The 21,179-nt window shown below is 47.6% G+C and overlaps 1 protein-coding gene across 1 annotated transcript; it reads right to left on the bottom strand.

Moving 5' to 3' along the window:
- Window positions 1-1,509: 1,509 nt before the first annotated feature.
- On the bottom strand, window positions 1,510-21,127 carry MZT1 (mitotic spindle organizing protein 1). The gene is made up of 3 exons (XM_066581207.1): window positions 20,980-21,127; window positions 5,783-5,928; window positions 1,510-2,919 (listed from the first exon to the last, which is right to left on the bottom strand). The coding sequence occupies exons 1-3, from the start codon at window positions 21,026-21,028 to the stop codon at window positions 2,896-2,898; spliced, it is 219 nt and encodes a 72-aa protein (XP_066437304.1). The 5' UTR covers window positions 21,029-21,127; the 3' UTR covers window positions 1,510-2,895.
- Between the last annotated feature and the right edge of the window lie 52 nt (window positions 21,128-21,179).

Below are 21,179 nucleotides of genomic sequence, written 5' to 3'. Positions count from 1 at the left end.
TCTAAATTGGTGTTAGGTGGTTTTCAGACCTGTGTGTTATTGCTGCTATAAATTTCTCATTCTCCAATTTACATGAATATTAAAAGGCAACTTCAAATCAACGTCATAGAAGAATTTGGGAGTACAAGTTTATAACGATCTGTGACACTCGAGATAAATCTATAGCAGAGATAACACCAGGGCCTGGTGAACCCCCCTCTCCCCGTCCCTTCCACAACACCACCAATTTAGAGAATATAAAACTTTCACATCCCTTCAGTACGCTAAGTATATTTGTGCACTTCTTCGGATCTATTCCATTAAACCTGGAGGAAGAACCCCAAATAGGTTTGAAAGCTTGCTATATCATGTCTTTTTGTTAGCCATTAAAAAGGTATATCTACAAGATTACTTGGTTTCTCTTTTGGAGAATAATCACATTTTACTCTACTGAAGATACTACCAAACTTTTTTCTTTGTTCCTCACCTCTTGCACTCTTTATAAGATTGGACAGGACACAGAAGGTAGCCATCTATGATAACAGAGCAGGCCTGACCTACAACTGTTTGGTGGAAAGGTGTCCCCATTTTCTCTCAGTGAGGTTTCAAACATCAAGTCCATCGGTTAGTGGGGCCAGCTGCAAAGTTTTGCCGATGCGGTCCCACCGACTATTACAATTCTTTTTTGGCCAGTCACCTCTACTCACTGTCAAATCAAATCTGAAGTCATACATTCAGTGAGCAATGAAAAGTGCAAAGCACTGAAAGACTACTCTAATGGGGCACAGTATAGAGGAATGAGGGGGTGTAAAGAGAAAAGAAAAGCTGTGATCGATTCAGCAGAGTCATGGCTGTGAAGCCATGCAGCTAACCCAAGGAAATTATAGGTCTTTTTAATACCACGCTGCAATTTTCTGATTGGTCACAATTCTGATTCTATATATTTCTTATTGAAATTCTATTCACCAATATCCACCTTGTGCCATATTCAATATAGGTCATGAATTCCCACCAGGTTATTAATAAAACTTAGTCTAGCCTTATTTTCCACATAGTTGTATCCTTAATACCTTGTAACCATGGGTTGAGGGGCCCCCAGTCTATGTACTTCTTTTCAGTGAACTGTTACAGGGGTTGTCTCACTAGGATAAAACATGACTATATGCCCAATTAGGGCATGAAGACATCATCAAGAGGGATGGAGAAGCCAGAACCTTCATAAAATAAAGGTGTTATCTTATTACATATTAAAGGGCTTGTGTCACCATCATGATACAAGTGTGAATGACACAGTCATTTGATGGATCGTATTTCATATAATTCTGCATACGGCTTCTACTGGTTTGTCTATCATACTGTAATACTCAAGAACACTCTAGACAATGTTACATTACTATTAGGACAATAGTGATCTAGAAACACTTTTTTGCAGAGTATGAAATATTTACTTTACTCTAGTATCATAATTGCATTACTAAGGAAGACATGTACACTTCGTATAGAAATCAGAAAAGCCCATGAGAGTATACCTGAACTTCAATGTATCAAAAACACAATTTATTAAAGAAAGCATTACAAAGACACACACAAGTTAGTATTCTTGGAAACTATGAATTAAAATATAATGGCCATCAATTGCGGTACAGAATTTAAATTTGTACATATTTTACTATAGCTAAGAAAACCACTTTTAGGACGGTGTCACGCAAATGTATTTTCGCAGCGTTTTACGTGAGCATAACGCAGTGAATACAACCCATTGATTTCAACAGGTTCATTCACATAAGCATATTTTGTATGTGCATTTTGTTAGGAGAAAAAATAGCACATATTGAACTAATTAACTTAATTGTCCATTTAAATCAATGGGAGCATGGAAAGGGCTCCTGTCCACGGGCGAATAATCACTGCGTTCCCCGCGGCGATAATCCGGGGGAACGCAGTGAACACTTTCCATAGACTACTATGGAAAGCACAGCCCCGCTGTCCACGAGCAGAGAATCATAGCGATTCTCCGCTCACGGACGGCAATTCGCAGCATGCTGCGAATTGCCACGATTCTCCGCGGTCAGCTTGTCAGATAGGCTAACCGCGGACATCCACCTGCAGGCTCCTGCTCCCGGGCGGCAGAGATCCGCCGTGGGATTTCCCCAACGCCCGTGGACAGGCAGCCTTACATGTTTTTTTGCATCCGCAAATGCGCACGATTTACAAGTACAAAAAGTATAGTAAAACATGCACATGTGGACAAATGCTGTGCAAAAGCCTACAGCATAAAACAAAGCAAATCCATAATAGTTTGGCACACAAGCGGTGGCAATTTTTGTAAAAGACAATGTTTGGGGGGAGGAGAGAAAACAGTTCAACACAGTCTTAACTCTGCTTCAGCCGCTTTCAGACAATCATATTTTCACTCTATTGGGTCTGTGGTTTGTGAACTGTAATACAGAGGTAATGTAAATTATGTGTCTATTTACATGGTTGTATTTTTCATGACTGTTTAAAAAAAACAAAAAAAAAACCATGCACTACTTTTGTCCATTTTTGTAAACACTAGTATTATTTTCTATTGGGCAAATACAAATCCATATTTATCCAGTATAGAATAAAAGCAATGACATCAAATCCAGAACAAACAATAATGAAATGCTGAGGACATAGGGTTGTATTAAGCACACGTGAAACTGGCCTAAAATTGTATTTTCCTTCATCCTAAAGGTCTGCCAAGAAAACATTTAAATTAAAATGTCTTCCACAATTTATAAACATACAAGTGTGAAATAGAAAAAGCTTGAGGCATAATAACTTAGACTTGAATTACAAATCTGAACAGTTCCACATACACAGAAAGAAATAGCAAATAATTTTCTTGTATAGGGTCATTCATCCAGTGCAGAAGTGTTTTATCCCACATGATTAACTTGGAGCATTTTCAGATGCCTGATGGAGAATGCAAAAGGAAAAAAGATGAACATTGATCAGCAATTTCAATAAAAGTGAATGTAAATACAAATAATCTGTATGTAATTACATAATGTACACAGAACGATCACTTCATCAGGAACACCTAGCACATGACATCCTGTAATCAGTAACGCTGAACCATGTGACGGCCACATCACAATCTGCTCTCAGATAATGGGATTACCTCTTCTCTGCGCTGCAGAAGCCAATATTTGGCAGTCATGGGTGAACGTAGTGGCTTTCAAGCAGATTGTTGGTGCCCAGATGTGTGGAGACAGTACTTCTGAAACAGTCGCACTTGTTGGCTGTCTTTGAACCACACTATCAAGAGTGTACCAAGACTGGTTGAACCATGGACAGACATCCAACAGAAGATCATGTAGTGGCAGGCCATGTGAGGTGGATCCTAGAGGTGATCATTGGTTGGCATGTCTGGTATCTCAGCAATGATGTGCCACATGGACCAACTGACACAGCAGTACAACTGTGGGGAAGTTGAGCAAATTTCGACAATGACTATGCTACATACCTTGCGTCGACTGGGGTTCAACAGCTAAAGACCAACAAGAGTGTCTCGGATGACCCCCATGTCATCACTAACAACTTTTCGCATAGGCCCAGGATAGAAATCAATGGACCTTGGACACATGGCAGAAGGTCTTCTGGAGTGACAACTCCTGTTTCTTGAACCATACAGATAAGCAGGTCCACATCTGGTATAAAAAGGATGAAGCTGTATCACATGAGAGCAGCGTTGGGTTCAACAAGCTGGCGGTGATGGTATCATGTTAGAGATTTGCTGGCATAGCCTGGGACTGTTTGCCATCATAGCACAATCCTTCAACGGTGAACGCTACAGGGATCCGTTAGGTGAACCTCTGCACCCATATCTTCAGGAAGTCTTCTACAACCACATTGCATTTTTTTTTAATAGGACAATGATCTGCATCTTCGAACTCTGATCACTAGGGAGTGGTTGGACGAACACAACAAGGAATTCCCCACCTTGTCTTGGTCCCCAAACTGTAACACCATTGAACATGTTTGAGCTATGTTAGAAAGGGCTGCAAGATCTGCTGCCACTTACCTGCAAAATTTACACCAAATGGCAGAGTTGCTGCAGTAGGTATGAGTCTAGTTCAGTGTGCAGGATACTCGCCACCTTCTGGAATGTTTTCCCCAATTTCTGAAAGCCATGATCACCCAAAAAACATGGGCCAATCCATAATCATGCTGTTTACACCAAATGTGGAGTCGGCCATCTTGATAACGTAGTTCGGTAAAAGCTAACAAGTGCAACCGTTCCGGATATTCTGACACACCATACTTGCAGGCACCAACAAGTGCCCACGCTCAAAGTCTCTAAAGCCACATTTACCCAGGACTGACAAAAGGTTGTCTTCTGCTGGGCAGAGGAAATGTCAGCACATTATCTGAGAGCAGATTGTGACACAGCCATCACGTGGCACAGCGTTACTGATCACTAGAAATCAAGTGTCAGCCGTTGCTAATGCTGTGATTGTTTTTTTATATTTATATATATATATATATATATATATATATATATATATATATATATATATATATATATATATATATAAATTTACATATATAATAATATTTACATATATACACACCTTTCTTTGTATTCCCAACTGTGATAATGACAGAACTGCTGAAAAGTTTTCTCTACAGAAAAGGGCATTTCAGACCTATATTTATGAAGCTTAGTGTGAAATCTGCAAGATTTCTGGATTATTTTTCATATGGATAAGGAGTTGGAAAATTAGAAGTAGCATCACTCAAACTTTTTTAAAGCTTAAAATAAAAAACACTTGATTTAAATAAGAGGTTTCTTTCTTTCTGGTCACTCTTTTTATTATAGAAATAAAAAGTAGGTGATAAAAGCTGACCCAGGAGAGTCCCATGAACGTCAAGATGATGCCTTTAGAATGTAAAAGGGTTTTCAGGACAAAAAATTCTATGGGCAGTGAATGGCTGAAAATAGAAACAATAAAGCACACTCGCCTCTTATGTTGCGCTAAGCAAGAAGCTCTGGTCCCCGTTGCTCTGATCCAAGACGTTCAGTTGTCACATGCCATTCATTGTGCACTTGACCGTCCAGCTAAGTCACAGGTTTGGCTGAGCCGTCCCCTGCACAATGAATGGCACATAACAATTGACAGGATCAGATCAGAAGGGAATGAGGCCCCTGCGCTGGACCAGGTGGACATATAAATAAGGCACTCATCTCTTTTCTATTTTCAACCATTCTCTGTTCACACTTTTTGTAGCTGGTTGACATCTTTTAAAATTAGATGTTGAACAAGCCCATGTAGTGTGCCGACAAGGCGGCCACATACTTCTGGCTCTGCAGTTCACACTTAAGAAGGTGTATTCCCATTTTAGGGTCTCATGGCTCGGATGAGAAACCTGCTGCCATTTCAAGACCACCTCGCTGGGTGGTATGGAAGCAGCCAACATAAGAGCCATACGCCGTTTCCATAACTCCCATTAAAGCGAATAGGAATTAGGGTAACAGTGTAGCACAAGCACATTTCGCTGATTCCATAACTCCTGTGTTGCAGAAACAGTGTAGCATGCTGTGATATGCTTTTTTTCACGCAAGACCCAATCACTTTAATGGGAGTTACGGAAAACACAAGGCATGCAGGCGGTTGTGAAATGGCTGCGGGTTTCTATTCTCAGCCATGAAACACTACGATGGGACAACCCCTTTAACTGTATATAACCCCTTTATACTTTTAGTGCGACTTACTGTTTTTGTTGCATTTACAGTTTAGATTTTTAGAATACCATTCTTTATAAAGTTACTTGCCTTTAACCCATCCGCTGCTCTGCGCAGCTCTTTGATGACAGATGACAAAGCCTCTGGATTGATTCCTTGTTCACACAGTCTTACACAAATTGACAAAGTCTCCATATCCAAACCGGTGTTCAGCAGTCTTGAAATTTCAAGCAGCACTGTCAGAAAATCCATAGAAGATTATATTATTGATATGCTATGGAAAGATTCATGTTTTCTCATTATTCATACAGTATGGTAACAAATGAGGTTGTTTACAAATTTACATTGTGCATTTGTGCGGAGAAAACACTTCTACCACCTCTTACTGACAGCAAAACTCTCCCACTGAGGCTCGATCAGTCTTACGCAGGCAAAACAAATTGTGAATTGCAGATTTGAATCCTATCTGAATTGCTCTTTATCCTGCTCAATTTACATTATGAGTTAGCTGGGGCAATGAGAAGTAGAGAATTAAGGGAACAGTCAATTCCGGTGACAATCCAGTACGAGGTCTGTCCCCAGATGTTTTTTTTTTTTTTTAACTCGTTTTATTGAACAATATGCATTACATGCAATGAGTGGTAAAATAACTTTGCATACATCAAAAGCTCTTTAGGACAGATATACAGCACACAAATAGGTCACATTGTCTCTGCAGTTACTAAATATGTTAATGCATACATTCCTAGTGTTGATGGTGTTATCACTTATTTTACTTATCAAGCCTGGGTATGGTTCTTCTTGTGTGAAGTTTGTGTTTGTTGACCCACACCAAATCCCCCAAACCTTATTGAATTTTTTGGGCATTTTCTGTTTTTATAAACTATTTTCTCATATGGCAAGATGGAATTAATGATATTTTGCGAGCGTCAGAGGGCGTCTATCCATCCAACGTAGGGCTATAACTTTACGGGTGTAAAATAATACTTTGATAAGAAATATTTTATCAGAATATTGCCATTTGTTCTTCGTCTATAATACCTAGTAGACATATTGCTGGATCCGGTGGTATTGGTATTCCCAGCAGTTGGGTTAGAAACTCCATAACCTCCTCCCAGTATGTGTACACCATTGGGAAACACCAAATCAGGTGATTAAAATTTGCATTAGGTGCCCGGCAACGATGGCATTGGTTGGTAGCCGATCTACTCATTTTGTGAAGCCTGGTCGGTGTCAGATAACATTGGTGCAGAATATATAGTTGGGTTAGCTTATGGTTTGCGGCTGGTGAGACCTCGGTGTACGTGGACACTGCGGTCTCCCAGTCTTCATTAGTCAATGAGGGATAGATGTCGTATTTTAATGAGGTTTGCACAAAAACACTAATGGCCTACCCTTTTAGACCAGCTGATTCTCGTTTGAATGGGCGAGCAATGTCACCACTAACTCATTCACGCTCGTACAGGCTGCTTAGACAGACACATACATTGATGCTCCTTAGAACAAGCCAACATTCAGTCTTTCACATTCGCTTATGCAGCAAATGTGAAAGACTGAATGACCGCTGCTAAAGCTGAATAAGTGAATGAGCCAACGATGGTATTTATGCAATGAGCATAAACCTAAAGATTCTTGTTAGTCGTTGCCTCGCATTTGGACTGAATGATATAGTTCATTTTCACTCATTTGAAAGATAACACTGCTCAATAACATGTTTGCATCTGGTGTGCGATATATCAATTCTTATGGATTTTTAGGTGCAGAATCCAAATTAACTGTTAGAAATGATGTATCAAGTAAGGTTTTTATGCAATTTAGATATTTTTTTAATTATTCTAAAAAGGTTTTTCTGTTTGTGCTCATTTTTTGGTGAATTATTTATATAAAATTCAATCAGTGACTAAGCTAAACGCTTTATTTGAATGTAATACACAGTGGATGAAGTTCTAAAAATGGTCACTAGATGGCAGTACATTGTAGTTGAGCAGGAAGGTTACTGACATGAGCCTATCTGTACTTCTGTTTAGTGCTTGTTGCAATCTGCATGAAGCACCTCTTTATTCTTATCTCAGCATATTAATATGGAGTTTCATTCACAAATACATTACCAGAAAAACATTGAGTTCTGAGTGTTATTTTTGGATTTCAAACCAGACAATATTTGGCAATACTGTATTATTGTCTATGTAATAGTGCTTGTATCTCAGAAATGTGACGTGATAGAGTCTGATTATTCCATTGAATTCAGCACCCCAAAATTAGTTGAATCAACCTGTTTCCAAACCAGAAAATGTTTTTGATTTGTTGACCAGTGTAATCATTCCATCTTAAAGTAACCTTTATTCCATTGCTATTCATGCACTTTGTACATTAGTGTGGCTGCATCTGGGTAAACAAGGCTGGTGTGACATAGCCCCTTCATTATGTTGAGCAGAAGGGAAGAAAGGATTTGGACTCTCACCAAGTCAAACATTGAAGATAGGTTTAAGTTTAAAGGGGGGTTTCCGGGAATGTACTATTTGTCAGTGGGAGTCCGTCAATTGGGATCCCCACCAATCAACTGATCCTCTGGCCCTCTGTCAGTGCAGTGAAGCCAAACATCTGCATTGGGGTTGGAGCTACAAGGGTAATAGAAGGAATTGCTCACATTGATTTCAATGGGAACAAAGCCTTCTATTACACTTCCAACTCCACGCGGCTACCCTCACCACCCAGAGATCACCATGAGCAGCAGTAAGAAGAGCCGAGTCCAGCGGCATCCTGTAGTCCGCTTTCAGGGGCAGCGGCCGGGGTCCAGCCGAGGGGGAACAAAAGATGACACCGGCAGCAGACGAGAGGAGGAGCCGCAGGAACACAGCGCCTCACCACTCATCCAATGCTACATCCATGGGGGACAACTGTGGTGGTGGTCCCTACAGCCCTGAGGCAAAGAGACCCACGTGGCAGGGGGCACCCATTGCAGGAGAAAATGCAGCACACCTCTCTGGCAGCACACAGTGCGGGAGCAGAGGTATGATGGAGGGGTCAGAGAGAAGACCACAGCTACCCTACACCACATGAACCCCTGCACCAGGCACCTTGAAGACTGCCTCCAACCCCTAACAGGGGTGCAGTCCACCATTTTTATGAAGGAACTGTCTCCCTCACCCCTTGCTGCTACACAAGGTGCAGCTGTGTGCTCTCCATTAAACCCCACTCAGGCAGCTCCTGCTCAGACTACAAGCCTGGGCCCAGAATCTAAAGGTGCCTTTCCCACCCCAGTCAGAGGGGAGCAGCTATCTCTGCACAATGTGCACACTGACACCCTGAAGACTGCACCCAACCCCCAACAGGGGTGCAGTCCACCATTCTTATGAAAGGACTGTCTCCCCCCAGCCCCCCCATGCTACAGAAGATGAAGCTGCAGGCTCTCCATTAGCCCCTACTAAGGCAGCCCCTGCTCAGATCGCAAGCCTGGGCCCAGAATCTCAATGCGCCCTGTCTGCCTCAGTCAGAAGGGATCATAATCCTGCTAAAAGTAGGGAGGAACTGTTAACGGGTAGCTCAGGGGTCTCTAATGCATCCCCTCCCCGGTCATGAATATACAATATCTGAATTTCGTGAACTGAGAGCCCAGTTGCAATCTATTCCAACTAGAGAGGATATGGAGGGGTATGTCTCGCGCCTAGAGTGCGCATACAATGCTCAGATTTGCTCTGCCTGCCAGGATGTCCACCATTTGGGATAGAGGGTCTCGACGTCAGAGGGTGATGTGTTGTCCCTTACGGAAAGAGTGGAGTACCATGAATCTGCCCTGGCAACCATATCCCAGTTACACTTTCTAATGGACTCTCTGGATGTTGTGGAGAACAGGGGTCGTAGGAACAACATCCATATAAGAGGCCTCCCTGAGAATATAGCGCCCCCGAGGTTAGAGGTGACAGGGCAAAGCATCTTCAATGACTTGCGAGAGGCTCCGTTGGAGATGGACAGATGTCATAGGGCCCACGTGACAGCTTGCAGGATTCACAAATTCCAAATGAAGTAAGCAATAATAAGGGAAGCTTGTGAGCGACGAGAAATACAGGGGGCACGGCTTCAAATATTGCCTAACTTGTCAAGATTCACACTGGCTAGGTGAAGGGCTCTTGCCCTCTGCTGGAGAAACTCCGCCGACAGGAAATGGCGTACAGCTGGGGGGGGTTCCACTTCCATCTTTAGGTCCGCCACAAAGGAATCATGAGAGGGCTGAGGCACCCAGAGGATGCTCCGGCCGTTTGGGAGATACTCAGCCTCCTGGTTCCCGATATCATAGGTTGGCCAACCCTATCTTCACTACCTATGAATGAGCTTCCTCAACAGCCATACAGGGGCCCCAGAAGAAGGAGAAGACGACAAGAGGGACAAGGTGGTGCACGTTCCCCATCAACACGGATGGAAGGGACTCTGCTCATGCATTTGCACTACAGGTTGTTTATGCTGGTAGCATTATGCTTCCAATGTTAATTAGAAAATGATTTCCCATAAGTTTACATAATGGCCGTTGTTGCCCTTGAGGCACCTTCTGGGGCGGACTGTCCGCTAGTGGAAAGCGCATCCAAGACCGGGGGGCCCAGGACTTACCTTAGGTCAACCCACGGGCAGTTTCTAGTTTTTTTAACCTCGCCCATTTTTCTGGTTTTTGGGGGGTACAGGCGTCTTCCTCACTTGTGGGGGAGATTGGTGCGGCCTGGCTAGTCTGTGACCTCCGTTTGGTTCTGAGTGAACTTAACTTTAGTGTTTATTTTTTGTTGGGATCATCGCTTGTTGCCCCCCTCCCCTCTTTTTTTTTTCCTTCTAAAATACCTTTTCACGCCTATCTTGATTGGTGGATATCTGGAGGGTGACCCACCTTTCAGAGCGAGACTACTCCTATTTCTCCCCGGCAGAACAGTCACACAGCTGCATTGACCTTATAGTCACAAGCCACCACGTTCAAACATGGAACCCGGAGGCATCCATTGGGTCAGCACTTTGGTCAGACCATGCCCGATTCTTCTCATTTTGACGGTCCTGGGTGCTCTAGAGAGGCCTTGGTCATGGAAGTTGAACGACAATCTTTTGAAAGATCGGTTGTGCTGTGCAGACTTGAGTAGCACCATTGAAAATTTCCTTAATGATGACTCTGCTGACACAACATCTAAGCCAGTTAAGTGGGAAGCACTGAAATGTGTCCTGAGGGGAGTCCTTATCAAGCATGGGACACGCCTAAAACGTGAGAAAGCAGACAAAATCATCTCCCTACTAGCCAAATTAGCAAATCTGTAGAGGCTGTTCCGCCAGTCAGGAACCCCATCCACGCAGAATAAACTGCTGAACACAAGAGAGGAGTTGAGGCACCTCCTTGACCAAAAATATTTGCAGTTTAGGGACAGTATGAAACGCTACTCATATGAGCAGGCTAACAAATGTGGATGCTCGCTTTCTCCCTAATAACTCTAACCTCACATAGCAGACAGTACAGGCCAAAAAAAGCACAACCCCAGAGAAATCAGAGGCTTCCAGGGCCTACTATCATGGCCCCTATAATATACATAGCCTAGTTGGCTGATATGATCCCCACCAACCAGAAAGTTAAGATCGATGACTATATACAGAAAATGGCCCTTCTGAGTATCAGGAGAGACTAGAGAGTCATTGGAATTGGGATTTACAGCAGAGTAAATCAGCGAGGCTATTAAGACCTCGCCGACGGGGAAAGTCCCCGGCCCAGACAGGCTTACCCCCGTTTTTTTTAAACAATTCCGAGAAATCCTCACTCCAATCCTAAGGCCACCTGCAGATGGCCGGGTCGGATCCCGCTGCGAGAATTCTAGCAGCGGGACCCGACCCGAGCCCCTGCAGGGTCCAGTGCGGCGCTCACCTCTCCCGCGGCTCCGGCTCTGTGATGCGCTGGCTGACGGCCAGCGGCGCATGTGCAGAGCGGAGCTGGCGGCCCGGGAGTGACATTTCTTTGCAGGCCTCTGCGAGACCCGCACAGAAAGATACGGATTACTTACCGGTAGTCCCATTTCCAGGAGTCATCACGACGGCCCCATTACGTATAGAGGTTGCCCTCTGACCCAGGTAGGGACAGGAAGAGTTTAAAAGCACCTCCCCTTTCCACCATGCTTTAGTGACTTACAAATTATTACGGTGGACAATGTTTACTAAACCAAATTTTACCTTTATTCGGTCAGATTTACATTTGAAAAACATGAATTAAACTAAAAGGGAGGGAACTATGAGCCGTCGTGATGACTCCTGGAAATGGGACTACCGGTAAGTAATCCGTATCTTTCCAGAGCGTCATCCCGACGGCCCCATTACGTATGGAGTATACCAAATTATACGTGGCCCTAGGGCGGGACTACTGCCTGGAGGACTTTTCGTCCATAGCCCAGGTCTTTGTCCGACTGGACGTTAACCCTGTAGTGTCGGGTAAATGTATGTATGCTAGACCAGGTTGCTGCTTTGCAGATTTGCTCGGCAGACGCCTGGCCTTTTTCTGCCCAAGAGGAGGAGAGGGAGCATGTGGAGTGGGCTCTAATTTTCCCCGGAGGATCGAGACCCCTGGCTTTATATGCCTCTTGGATGGCAGTCTTGATCCACCTCGCGATGGTGCTCTCAGATGCCGTCTTTCCTTTTGCCGGCCCCCGAAATTGGATAAAGAGGTTATTTTTACGGAAAGAGCGGGTAGCCTCCAGATACGCTAGAACGGCTCTTCTAACGTCTAGGCTATGAAATTCTCGTTCTTTTTCATTGCGGGGATTTTGACAGAAGGAGGGCAGAGTGATCGTCTGCTCCCTATGAAAATTTGACACTACCTTCGGTAGGAAGGCTGGGTCCAATTTGAAGGTAATCCTGTCATCTTGTATTACCATGTATAGTTCAATACAGTATAACGCTTGTAATTCCCCTATTCTCCGAGCCGAAGTTATGGCAACTAAAAGGGTAACTTAGCGTGAGTAGTCTCAGGGAGAGTTGGGAGAGGGGTTCAAAGGGGGGTTGGCAAAAACTATTTAGGACTATATTTAGGTCCCAGGTAAAGTTTCTTTGACAAAGGGTCGAAGTCGTTCTGCCCCTTTGAGAAACCTACGCACCCCAGCGGTGTTCTGCCAAAGGGAAGTCTAGGTAGGACCCTAGTGCTGCTGTATGAACTTTCAGGGTTCTAGGGCCAAGGCCTTTCTCTAGGCCTGCCTGTAAAAATTCCAGGATCACAGGTATGTCAATCCCTGGGATTTTCCCTGGCTCTATTTTACAGAAATCTGTGAATTTCCTCCATATCCTATCGTAGATGGCTGTCGTGATAGGCTTACGGCTTTTTGTCAGGGTAGTAATTACATTATGGGAGAGTCCCTTCCCACGCAGTATCATGCTTTCAGCATCCATGCTGCCAGCCTCAATTTCTCGACCCCCGGGTATGTTAGCGGGCCCTGGAGCAGGAGATCTTCCACGGCTGGTAGTAGGAGTGGACCTCGAATAGTCAAGGCTTTTAGCAGGGGATACCAGGGCCTTTTGTCCCACATAGGGGCAGCCAGTATGACTGCCACCCGGCTGGTTTGGATTTTCTTGAGGGTGCGGGGGATCAGTGGGAAAGGGGGAAAGGCGTAGGCTAGGTCCATGTCCCAGCTTTAGGACAGGGCATCTACCCCGCATGGATTGTCTCTGGGATTCAGCGAGTAAAAGTCCCGGCACTTTGAATTTTTCCTCGTGGCGAACAGGTCTATCTGCGGTTCTCCCCACTGGCAGATTAGTTGGTCGAAGACTCGCTGGTTCAGTCCCCATTCTCCTGGAAGAATGCTCTGTCTGCTTAGGAAGTCGGCGGCGATGTTTGTGGACCCTTTTAGATGGATTGCTGAGAGAGACAGCACGTTGGATTCCGCCCAGCGGAGTATCTTTGTCGCCAGTTGTTGCAGTTGTGGGTGTCGCGTTCCCCCCTGGTGACGAACAAATGACAGAGCCGTCATATTATCTGTTAGAATTTTGATATGCCTTCCTCTTATAAGGGGTTCTGCTGCCTGAAGGGCCTCCCAGATTGCCCTTAATTCTCTGAAATTGGATGAGCGCTTAGCTACTTGGGGGTCCCAGATTCCCTGTAGATTTAGGTCGGCTACTTGCGCTCCCCATCTCGTTTTGCTGGCATCTGTTGTGATGGGTACAGTAGGTTCTTGTGACCAGGAGGTACCTTTGCTCAGGTTCCTCTGCGAGGTCCACCAGCATAGGGACTCTTTGACGCGGACGGACAGGCTCACCTTCTTATCCAGGGATGTCTGCCGTTTGTCTCAGTTGGCAAGGATAAATCCTTGTAGTTGCCGGGTATGGGCTTGTGCCCACGGGACTATCTGAATGCAGGCTGTCAGAATGCCCAGCACCTTCATTGTTTCTCTAATAGAAACCGTCGTAGCCTGACAGAGGGAGTTTACTCTTTGGATGAGGTCTTCCTTCCTAGATGATGGAAGCCGGGATTCCTGGATGTGGGAGTCTAGCAATACGCCCAGGTATACCTTCTGTGTATCTGGATTTAGGTCGGACTTTTGTTTATTGACTATCCACCCTAAACTGTTTAGGGTAGATAAGACCATGGATAGGTCTATACGTATAGACCTCTCTGTCCTTGATACTAACAAGAAGTCATCCAGGTATGGAAATATACGGATTTGGTTCCGTCTGAAATAGGCTACCATCTCTATTATGATTTTTGTGAAGACCCGAGGGGCGGTGGAGATTCCGAATGGAAGGGCCGTGAATTGATAATGTTGGATCTTGTCCCCCTCCCGCAGAGCGAATCTCAGGTATTTGTGATGGGCTGCAGTTATTGGGACGTGATAATATGCATCTTTGAGATCTATAGTGCACATTACACTATCCCGGTCTATTAGTGAGACAATAGATCTTACTGTTTCCATCTTGAATTTTTTGTACGAAATAAATTTATTTAGGGCTTTAAGGTTAAAGATAGTCCTAATGGAACCGTTTGGTTTTTTGATTAGAAATAGGGGGGGAATAGAATCCCTCACCCTTTTCGTGATCAGGGACTTGTGTAATGACCCCTAAGTCCTTGAGTTCCTGCACACCTTTTATGAGGTTCCCTTGTTCCTGTAGGGACCCAGGGGAGGTTATGAGGAATCTCCTAGGGGGTAGAGAGTGGAACTGAATTCGGTACCCAGCTTCGATTATTCGGAGTACCCAGGGGTTGGATGTTATCCCCTGCCACTGGCTTAGATAGCCCACTAATCTACCCCGTTTGTTCAGGAGAGGGTTGAGCTTCCTTACCCCGACCTCCCTTGGGGTACGACCATCTTCCAGTCTTCCCTTTAACTTCGGGAGGTGGCTGGCGTGTCCTCCTCGGAAAGGATGGTTTCCTGAAAGGTTGTCTGTCGGGCAGGGTCTTGCTCTTGTCGCCGACTTTCTCTAGGATTTTGTCCAGGACGGGCCCAAACATGTATTCCCCTTGGAAGGGGATGGCGCAGAGCTTGTTTTTAGACGTTATATCTGCGGCCCATGTCTTCAGCCATAATGCACTTCTTGCAGAGTTGCTGAGGACTCCGGTTTTTGCACCGTATCTCACCGTCTCCGCTGATGCGTCAGCCAGGAAGGCGGTAGCCATTTTTAGGAGGGGGAGACAGCTGGCTAACTCCTCTCTGGGGGCCCGATCCTTGATAGAGGTTTCCAGCCTGTTTAGCCATAGCACCATGGATCTGGCCACAGAAGTTGAGGCTATGTTGGCTGCAATGGTAAGGGATGTTGCCTCCCAGGCTTTCTTCGTTAATCCGTCGATTTTTTTATCCATCGGATCGGACAGCTGGGAAGTGTCCTCAAAGGGCAAGAGGGTTTTCTTGGCCACTTTTGCAATTTGGATGTCCACCTTAGGGGTCTCCCTGTACAGGCGGACGTCTCCAGAAGCGAACGCGAGCCGGTTTCGGATTTCTCTTGAAACCGCTATTCTTTTTTCCGGCTCCTGCCATTCGTCTGTAATTACTTGTTGCAGGGTTTGATTGACCGGGAACATGGTCTTTCTCCTGGACCGGAGGCCGCCAAACATCTCATCTTGGATTGTCCTAGGCGGGTTATCCTCTTCAATTTGCATTGTTTCCCTCACCGCCCTGATGAGGTGCGCAATGTCGCTAGATGAGAAATAATATTTTCTCTCATCTTCTATGGGAACTGGTGGGTCCTCTAACTCTCCTTCAGACAGGAGCTCCAGTGATTCACCGAAGAGTGAGCTCGCCCATTCGGTCTGCCTTGGCCTTTTAGGGACCCGTGACGGACCTGGTTGGGCCTGGGGAAGGGACGCCATGGAGGCTTGCATTTAAACGCCGCTTTTTCTTCTGCAAGTATTTTTCCCGTGCATTCCTCGCATAGGGGTTTTTTATAGCTCTCCTCGAGCCTTTTGCTGCAAAGGACGCATTTTTTCGATTTTTTTCTCAGGTCCGTTTTCTTTGGACCTTCCTTATCCATCTACCCATGCAAAGTGGGGGAGAGGGGAGAGAAAAAGGGAACATATATGCATCCGACTTGTACAAGTGAACATTTTGCGCATTTTGGCATATAGCCTACTTACAGTTGGTAGGGTATCAGTCTCTCCCTCACATGCTGAGCTGTCGCGGGTAGACATACTCACATACACTGTCTGGCAGTCAGCAGGATCCTCCATGGAGCTTAGCCTGCTTATATGGGGAGGATTTTTGAATTTGGCGCCCATTTCCGGGTTCTCGCCGGTAGCCACACCCCCTACGTTGAGCGTGTGACGTCACCACGCCGGATGACGTCACCGCTATGCGCGTCGAGGACCAGGGAGGCCGCCGCTGCCGTTCCCCTGCCAGGAGGAACTATCTCATCGCGGTAGCGGCGGCCCGAACATGCTAACCGCACGAGGGAGACCAGCGCTGCTGAGGCGAAATATGGCTCCACCGGCGGCGCAGGTCGGGGATGCAGGGACTCGTGAGTGTGCGGCCCCGACCTCTACCCCTCCAGGGGGATCGCACAGCGTGCGGTAAGTTTTTCTTTCTTCTCTTCTTTTTCCGCAGCTTGCATGGAGCTGCTCCTCTGTCCCACCGTAGGGACAGGAAGACACTAAAGCATGGTGGAAAGGGGAGGTGCTTTTAAACTCTTCCTGTCCCTACCTGGGTCAGAGGGCAACCTCCATATGTAATGGGGCCGTCGGGATGACGCTCTGGAAATAAAGCATGCCGCGATTTGTTTTTCGTGTGTATTTTCACGCGGACAAGCAGTTGCCACAGTCATTCTGCCTCCTCTCAGTGGACACAGAAAAGGCCTTCGATCGTGTTGGCTGGGACTTTCTGAGTTCCTCGCTGACACACCTGGGCCCGATAGAGTGGATGAGAGGCTACTGCGGACAAGGGGAAAAAACGGACATGCCACGTCTTTGAATTCCACACTGCATGTCAATTTCAGTGCGGATTGGCCACAGCGTGCGGACGAGATTTTTGCAAATCTCATCCACTTTGCTGGCTACTCCCGGGAAAAAAAGCTGCAGGTGGAATTTCCGTTCAGAAAGTCTGCACAGAAATTCTGTGGCAATTCCGCCCCCTGTGAACCCAGCCTTAATCTCCACAGGAGGTCCATCAGTGAGGCTGTACTGACAGCTTAGTTTTCAGTCCTCATCTCTCATCTCCTGCACTTTTTAGGCTAAGTTCACAATGCAGTTGTTTGTCCTCATTGCTCAGCTCCATCCACAAAAACCACAAATGCTGGCTACAGCCTATGCCAGACCTGGAAGACCCCATTTACTATAACGGGGTTCATTCAGCTTCCGGAGACGTTTTTCCAGACAGAATAATGCAGATATCGTGTTACTCTGCCCAGGACTTCATGACGGATCTGCACCAGAGGCTTTGAGGGGAGCCAATGTGAGCCCAGCCTTATCCGCTGATTTATGGCCACCAGAAATAAACTTTGTTGAGATCTAATAATGTTCAGGAGAAGAGCGAGCAGAGAGAAACTGGCAGATCTACTGGAGAAAGAGAACAAGATACGCTTCTGTGTAGGCCGCCTGCACATGCCCGCGTCAGATTCCGGTTGCTCTATTTTGAGCCAGATTCCGTGCAGATGGCTTCCATTGAAGTCAAGGGAAGCCATCCGACCCGCGGCCCGTCGGCAGCAGTCACTGCAGACAGGCCGCAGGATCCGCAGCATTATCTGTACTGAGCATATGTGTGGCCTGCACATCCACAGCATAGAGAAGAATCCGGACAGGTACGAGGGGTCACCAGACGGGCACAAGGCCGGATTCCCGCAGTGTTTTACGCTTCCAGTCGCTGTGTGCACTCGCCCTTATACACGCAGTGTCTTATGCTACCGGTTGCTACGTGCGCTCGCCCTTATACACGCAGTGTTTTACGCTTCCGGTAGTTGTGTGCACTCGCCCTTATACACGCAGTGTTTTGCGTTTCCGGTAGTTGTGCGCACCCGCCCTTATGCACGCAGTGTTTTGCGCTTCCGGTAAATGTGCGTGTCCGCCCTTATACCCGCCGTGTTTTACGCTTCTGGTAGTTGTGTACGCCTGCCCTTATACACAGTGTTTTGCGCTTTCGGTAGTTGTGTGCGCCCACCCTTATACACGCAGTGTTTTACCCTTCCGGTCGCTGTGTGCGCCCGCCCTTATACACGCAGTGTTTTATGCTTCCGATTGCTGTGTGCACCCGCCCTTATACACGCAGTGTTTTACGCTTCCGGTAGTTGTGTGTGCCCGTCTTACACGCGCAGTGTTTTATGCTTCCGGTAGTTGTGTGCGCACGCCCTTATACACGCAGTGTTTTACGCTTCCGGTTGCTGTGTGCGCCCGCCCTTATACACGCAGTTTTTTATGCTTCCAGTTGTTACGTGCGCCCGCTCTTATACACGCAGTGTTTTACACTTCCGGTTGCTGTGCGCGCCATTATACACGCAGGGTTTTACGCATCGGGTCGTTGTGTGCGCCCGCCTTATACACGCAGTGTTTTACGCTTCAGGTTGCTGTGCGCACCCGCCCTTATACACGCAGCGTTTTACCCTTCCGGTCGCTGTGCGCGCCCGCCCTTATACCCGCAGGGTTTAACGCTTCCGGTCGCTGTGTGCGCCCACCCTTATACCCGCAGGGTTTTAACGCTTCCGGTCGCTGTGTGCGCCCACCCTTATACCCGCAGGGTTTAACGCTTCCGGTCGCTGTGTGCGCCCGCCCTTATACACGCAGCGTTTTACCCTTCCGGTCACTGTGCGCGCCCGCCCTTATACACGCAGCGTTTTACCCTTCCGGTCGAGGTGTGCGCCCGCCCTTATACACGCAGTGTTTTACGCATCGGGTGGCTGTGCGCGCCCACCTTATACACGCAGTGTTTTACGCATCGGGTCGCTGTGCACGCCCGCCCTTATACACGCAGTGTTTTACGCATCGGGTGGCTGTGCACGCCCGCCCTTATACACGCAGTGTTTTACGCATCGGGTCGCTGTGTGCGCCCGCCCTTATACACGCAGTGTTTTACGCTTCCAGTTGCTGTGTGCGCCCGCCCTTATACCCGCAGTGTTTTACGCTTCCAGTTGCTGTGTGCGCCCGCCCTTACACACGCAGTGTTTTACGCTTCCAGTCGCTGTGTGCGCCCGCCCTTATACTCGCAGTGTTTTACCCTTCCGGTCGCTGTGTGCGCCCGCCCTTATACACGCAGTGTTTTACGCTTCTGGTAGCTGTGTGCGCCCGCCCTTATACACGCAGCGTTTTACGCTTCCTGTCGCTGTGTGCGCCCGCCCTTATACACGCAGGGTTTTACGCTTCTGGTCGCTGTGTGCGCCCGCCCTTATACACGCAGTGTTTTACGCTTCCGGTCGCTGTGTGCGCCCACCCTTATACCCGCAGGGTTTTAACGCTTCCGGTCGCTGTGTGCGCCCACCCTTATACCCGCAGGGTTTAACGCTTCCGGTCGCTGTGTGCGCCCACCCTTATACCCGCAGGATTTAACGCTTCCGGTCGCTGTGTGTGCCCGCCCTTATACACGCAGCGTTTTACCCTTCCGGTCGAGGTGTGCGCCCGCCCTTATACACGCAGTGTTTTACGCATCGGGTGGCTGTGCGCGCCCACCTTATACACGCAGTGTTTTACGCATCGGGTCGCTGTGCACGCCCGCCCTTATACACGCAGTGTTTTACGCATCGGGTGGCTGTGCACGCCCGCCCTTATACACGCAGTGTTTTACGCATCGGGTCGCTGTGTGCGCCCGCCCTTATACACGCAGTGTTTTACGCTTCCAGTTGCTGTGTGCGCCCGCCCTTATACCCGCAGTGTTTTACGCTTCCAGTTGCTGTGTGCGCCCGCCCTTACACACGCAGTGTTTTACGCTTCCAGTCGCTGTGTGCGCCCGCCCTTATACTCGCAGTGTTTTACCCTTCCGGTCGCTGTGTGCGCCCGCCCTTATACACGCAGTGTTTTACGCTTCTGGTAGCTGTGTGCGCCCGCCCTTATACACGCAGCGTTTTACGCTTCCTGTCGCTGTGTGCGCCCGCCCTTATACACGCAGGGTTTTACGCTTCTGGTCGCTGTGTGCGCCCGCCCTTATACACGCAGTGTTTTACGCTTCCGCTTGCTGTGTGCGCCCGCCCTTATACACGCAGTGTTTTACGCTTCCGCTTGCTGTGTGCGCCCGCCCTTATACACGCAGTGTTTTACGCTTCCGGTCGCTGTGTGCGCCCGCCCTTATACCCGCAGTGTTTTACGCTTCCGGTTGCTGTGTGCGCCCGCCCTTATACACGCAGTGTTTTACGCTTCCGGTTGCTGTGTGCGCCCGCCCTTATACACGCAGTGTTTTACGCTTCCGGTCGCTGTGTGCGCCCGCCCTTATACACGCAGTGTTTTACGCTTCCGGTTGCTGTGTGCGCCCGCCCTTATACACGCAGTGTTTTACGCTTCCGGTTGCTGTGTGCGCCCGCCCTTATACACGCAGTGTTTTACGCTTCCGGTCGCTGTGTGCGCCCGCCCTTATACCCGCAGCGTTTTATGCTTCCAGTCGCTGTGTGCGCCCGCCCTTATACCCGCAGTGTTTTACCCTTCCGGTTGCTGTGCGCGCCCGCCCTTATACACGCAGCGGTCTAGCGCACGCTCGTGTGAATGACCCCCGAGTGTGACAGCGAGAATGAATGCAATTGAATGAGCACAGTGTACACTGTGGACACAAACCGCTGGTGTCAGCCGGCCTAACAACAGGGCGCGCTCATCCCTCACATATGCGGACTAGGCAGCCTATAACACCATAGCCGCTGTCCTACTGCCACACACTGTCCGCCCGCCTCCCAGCGCTCACCGTCCATGGTCTCCCTCATGGCGCTCACACTGACAGGCCCGCTCGCCATAGTGACTGGCCGCCCGGCAGCCGGACGTGCAGCTCGTGACGTCACGCACAGACGTTGGGGTCCACAAGAAGAACGTGTTGTCAGGGACCGCCCACAAGGGCGGGGCTAAGCACTGCTTCAGACATTCTCTCAGAGAACCTCCCAGGAAGGA

This window comes from Eleutherodactylus coqui, chromosome 1 (genome assembly GCF_035609145.1).
Source record: "Eleutherodactylus coqui strain aEleCoq1 chromosome 1, aEleCoq1.hap1, whole genome shotgun sequence".
Lineage (NCBI taxonomy): Eukaryota > Metazoa > Chordata > Amphibia > Anura > Eleutherodactylidae > Eleutherodactylus > Eleutherodactylus coqui.
The sequence above is the reverse complement of the archived record's forward strand: the minus strand, read 5'-3'. Positions and strand labels throughout refer to the sequence as shown.

Coding starts and splice junctions, on each gene's coding strand:
- MZT1 (XM_066581207.1), bottom strand. CDS start 21,028: ATGGCGAGCGGGCCTGTCAGTGTGAGCGCCATGAGGGAGACCATGGAC. Junction 5,929..20,979: donor CATGAGGGAGACCATGGACG/GTGAGCGCTGGG, acceptor ATTTTCTGACAG/TGCTGCTTGAAATTTCAAGA. Junction 2,920..5,782: donor GAGCAGCGGATGGGTTAAAG/GCAAGTAACTTT, acceptor ATTCTCCATCAG/GCATCTGAAAATGCTCCAAG.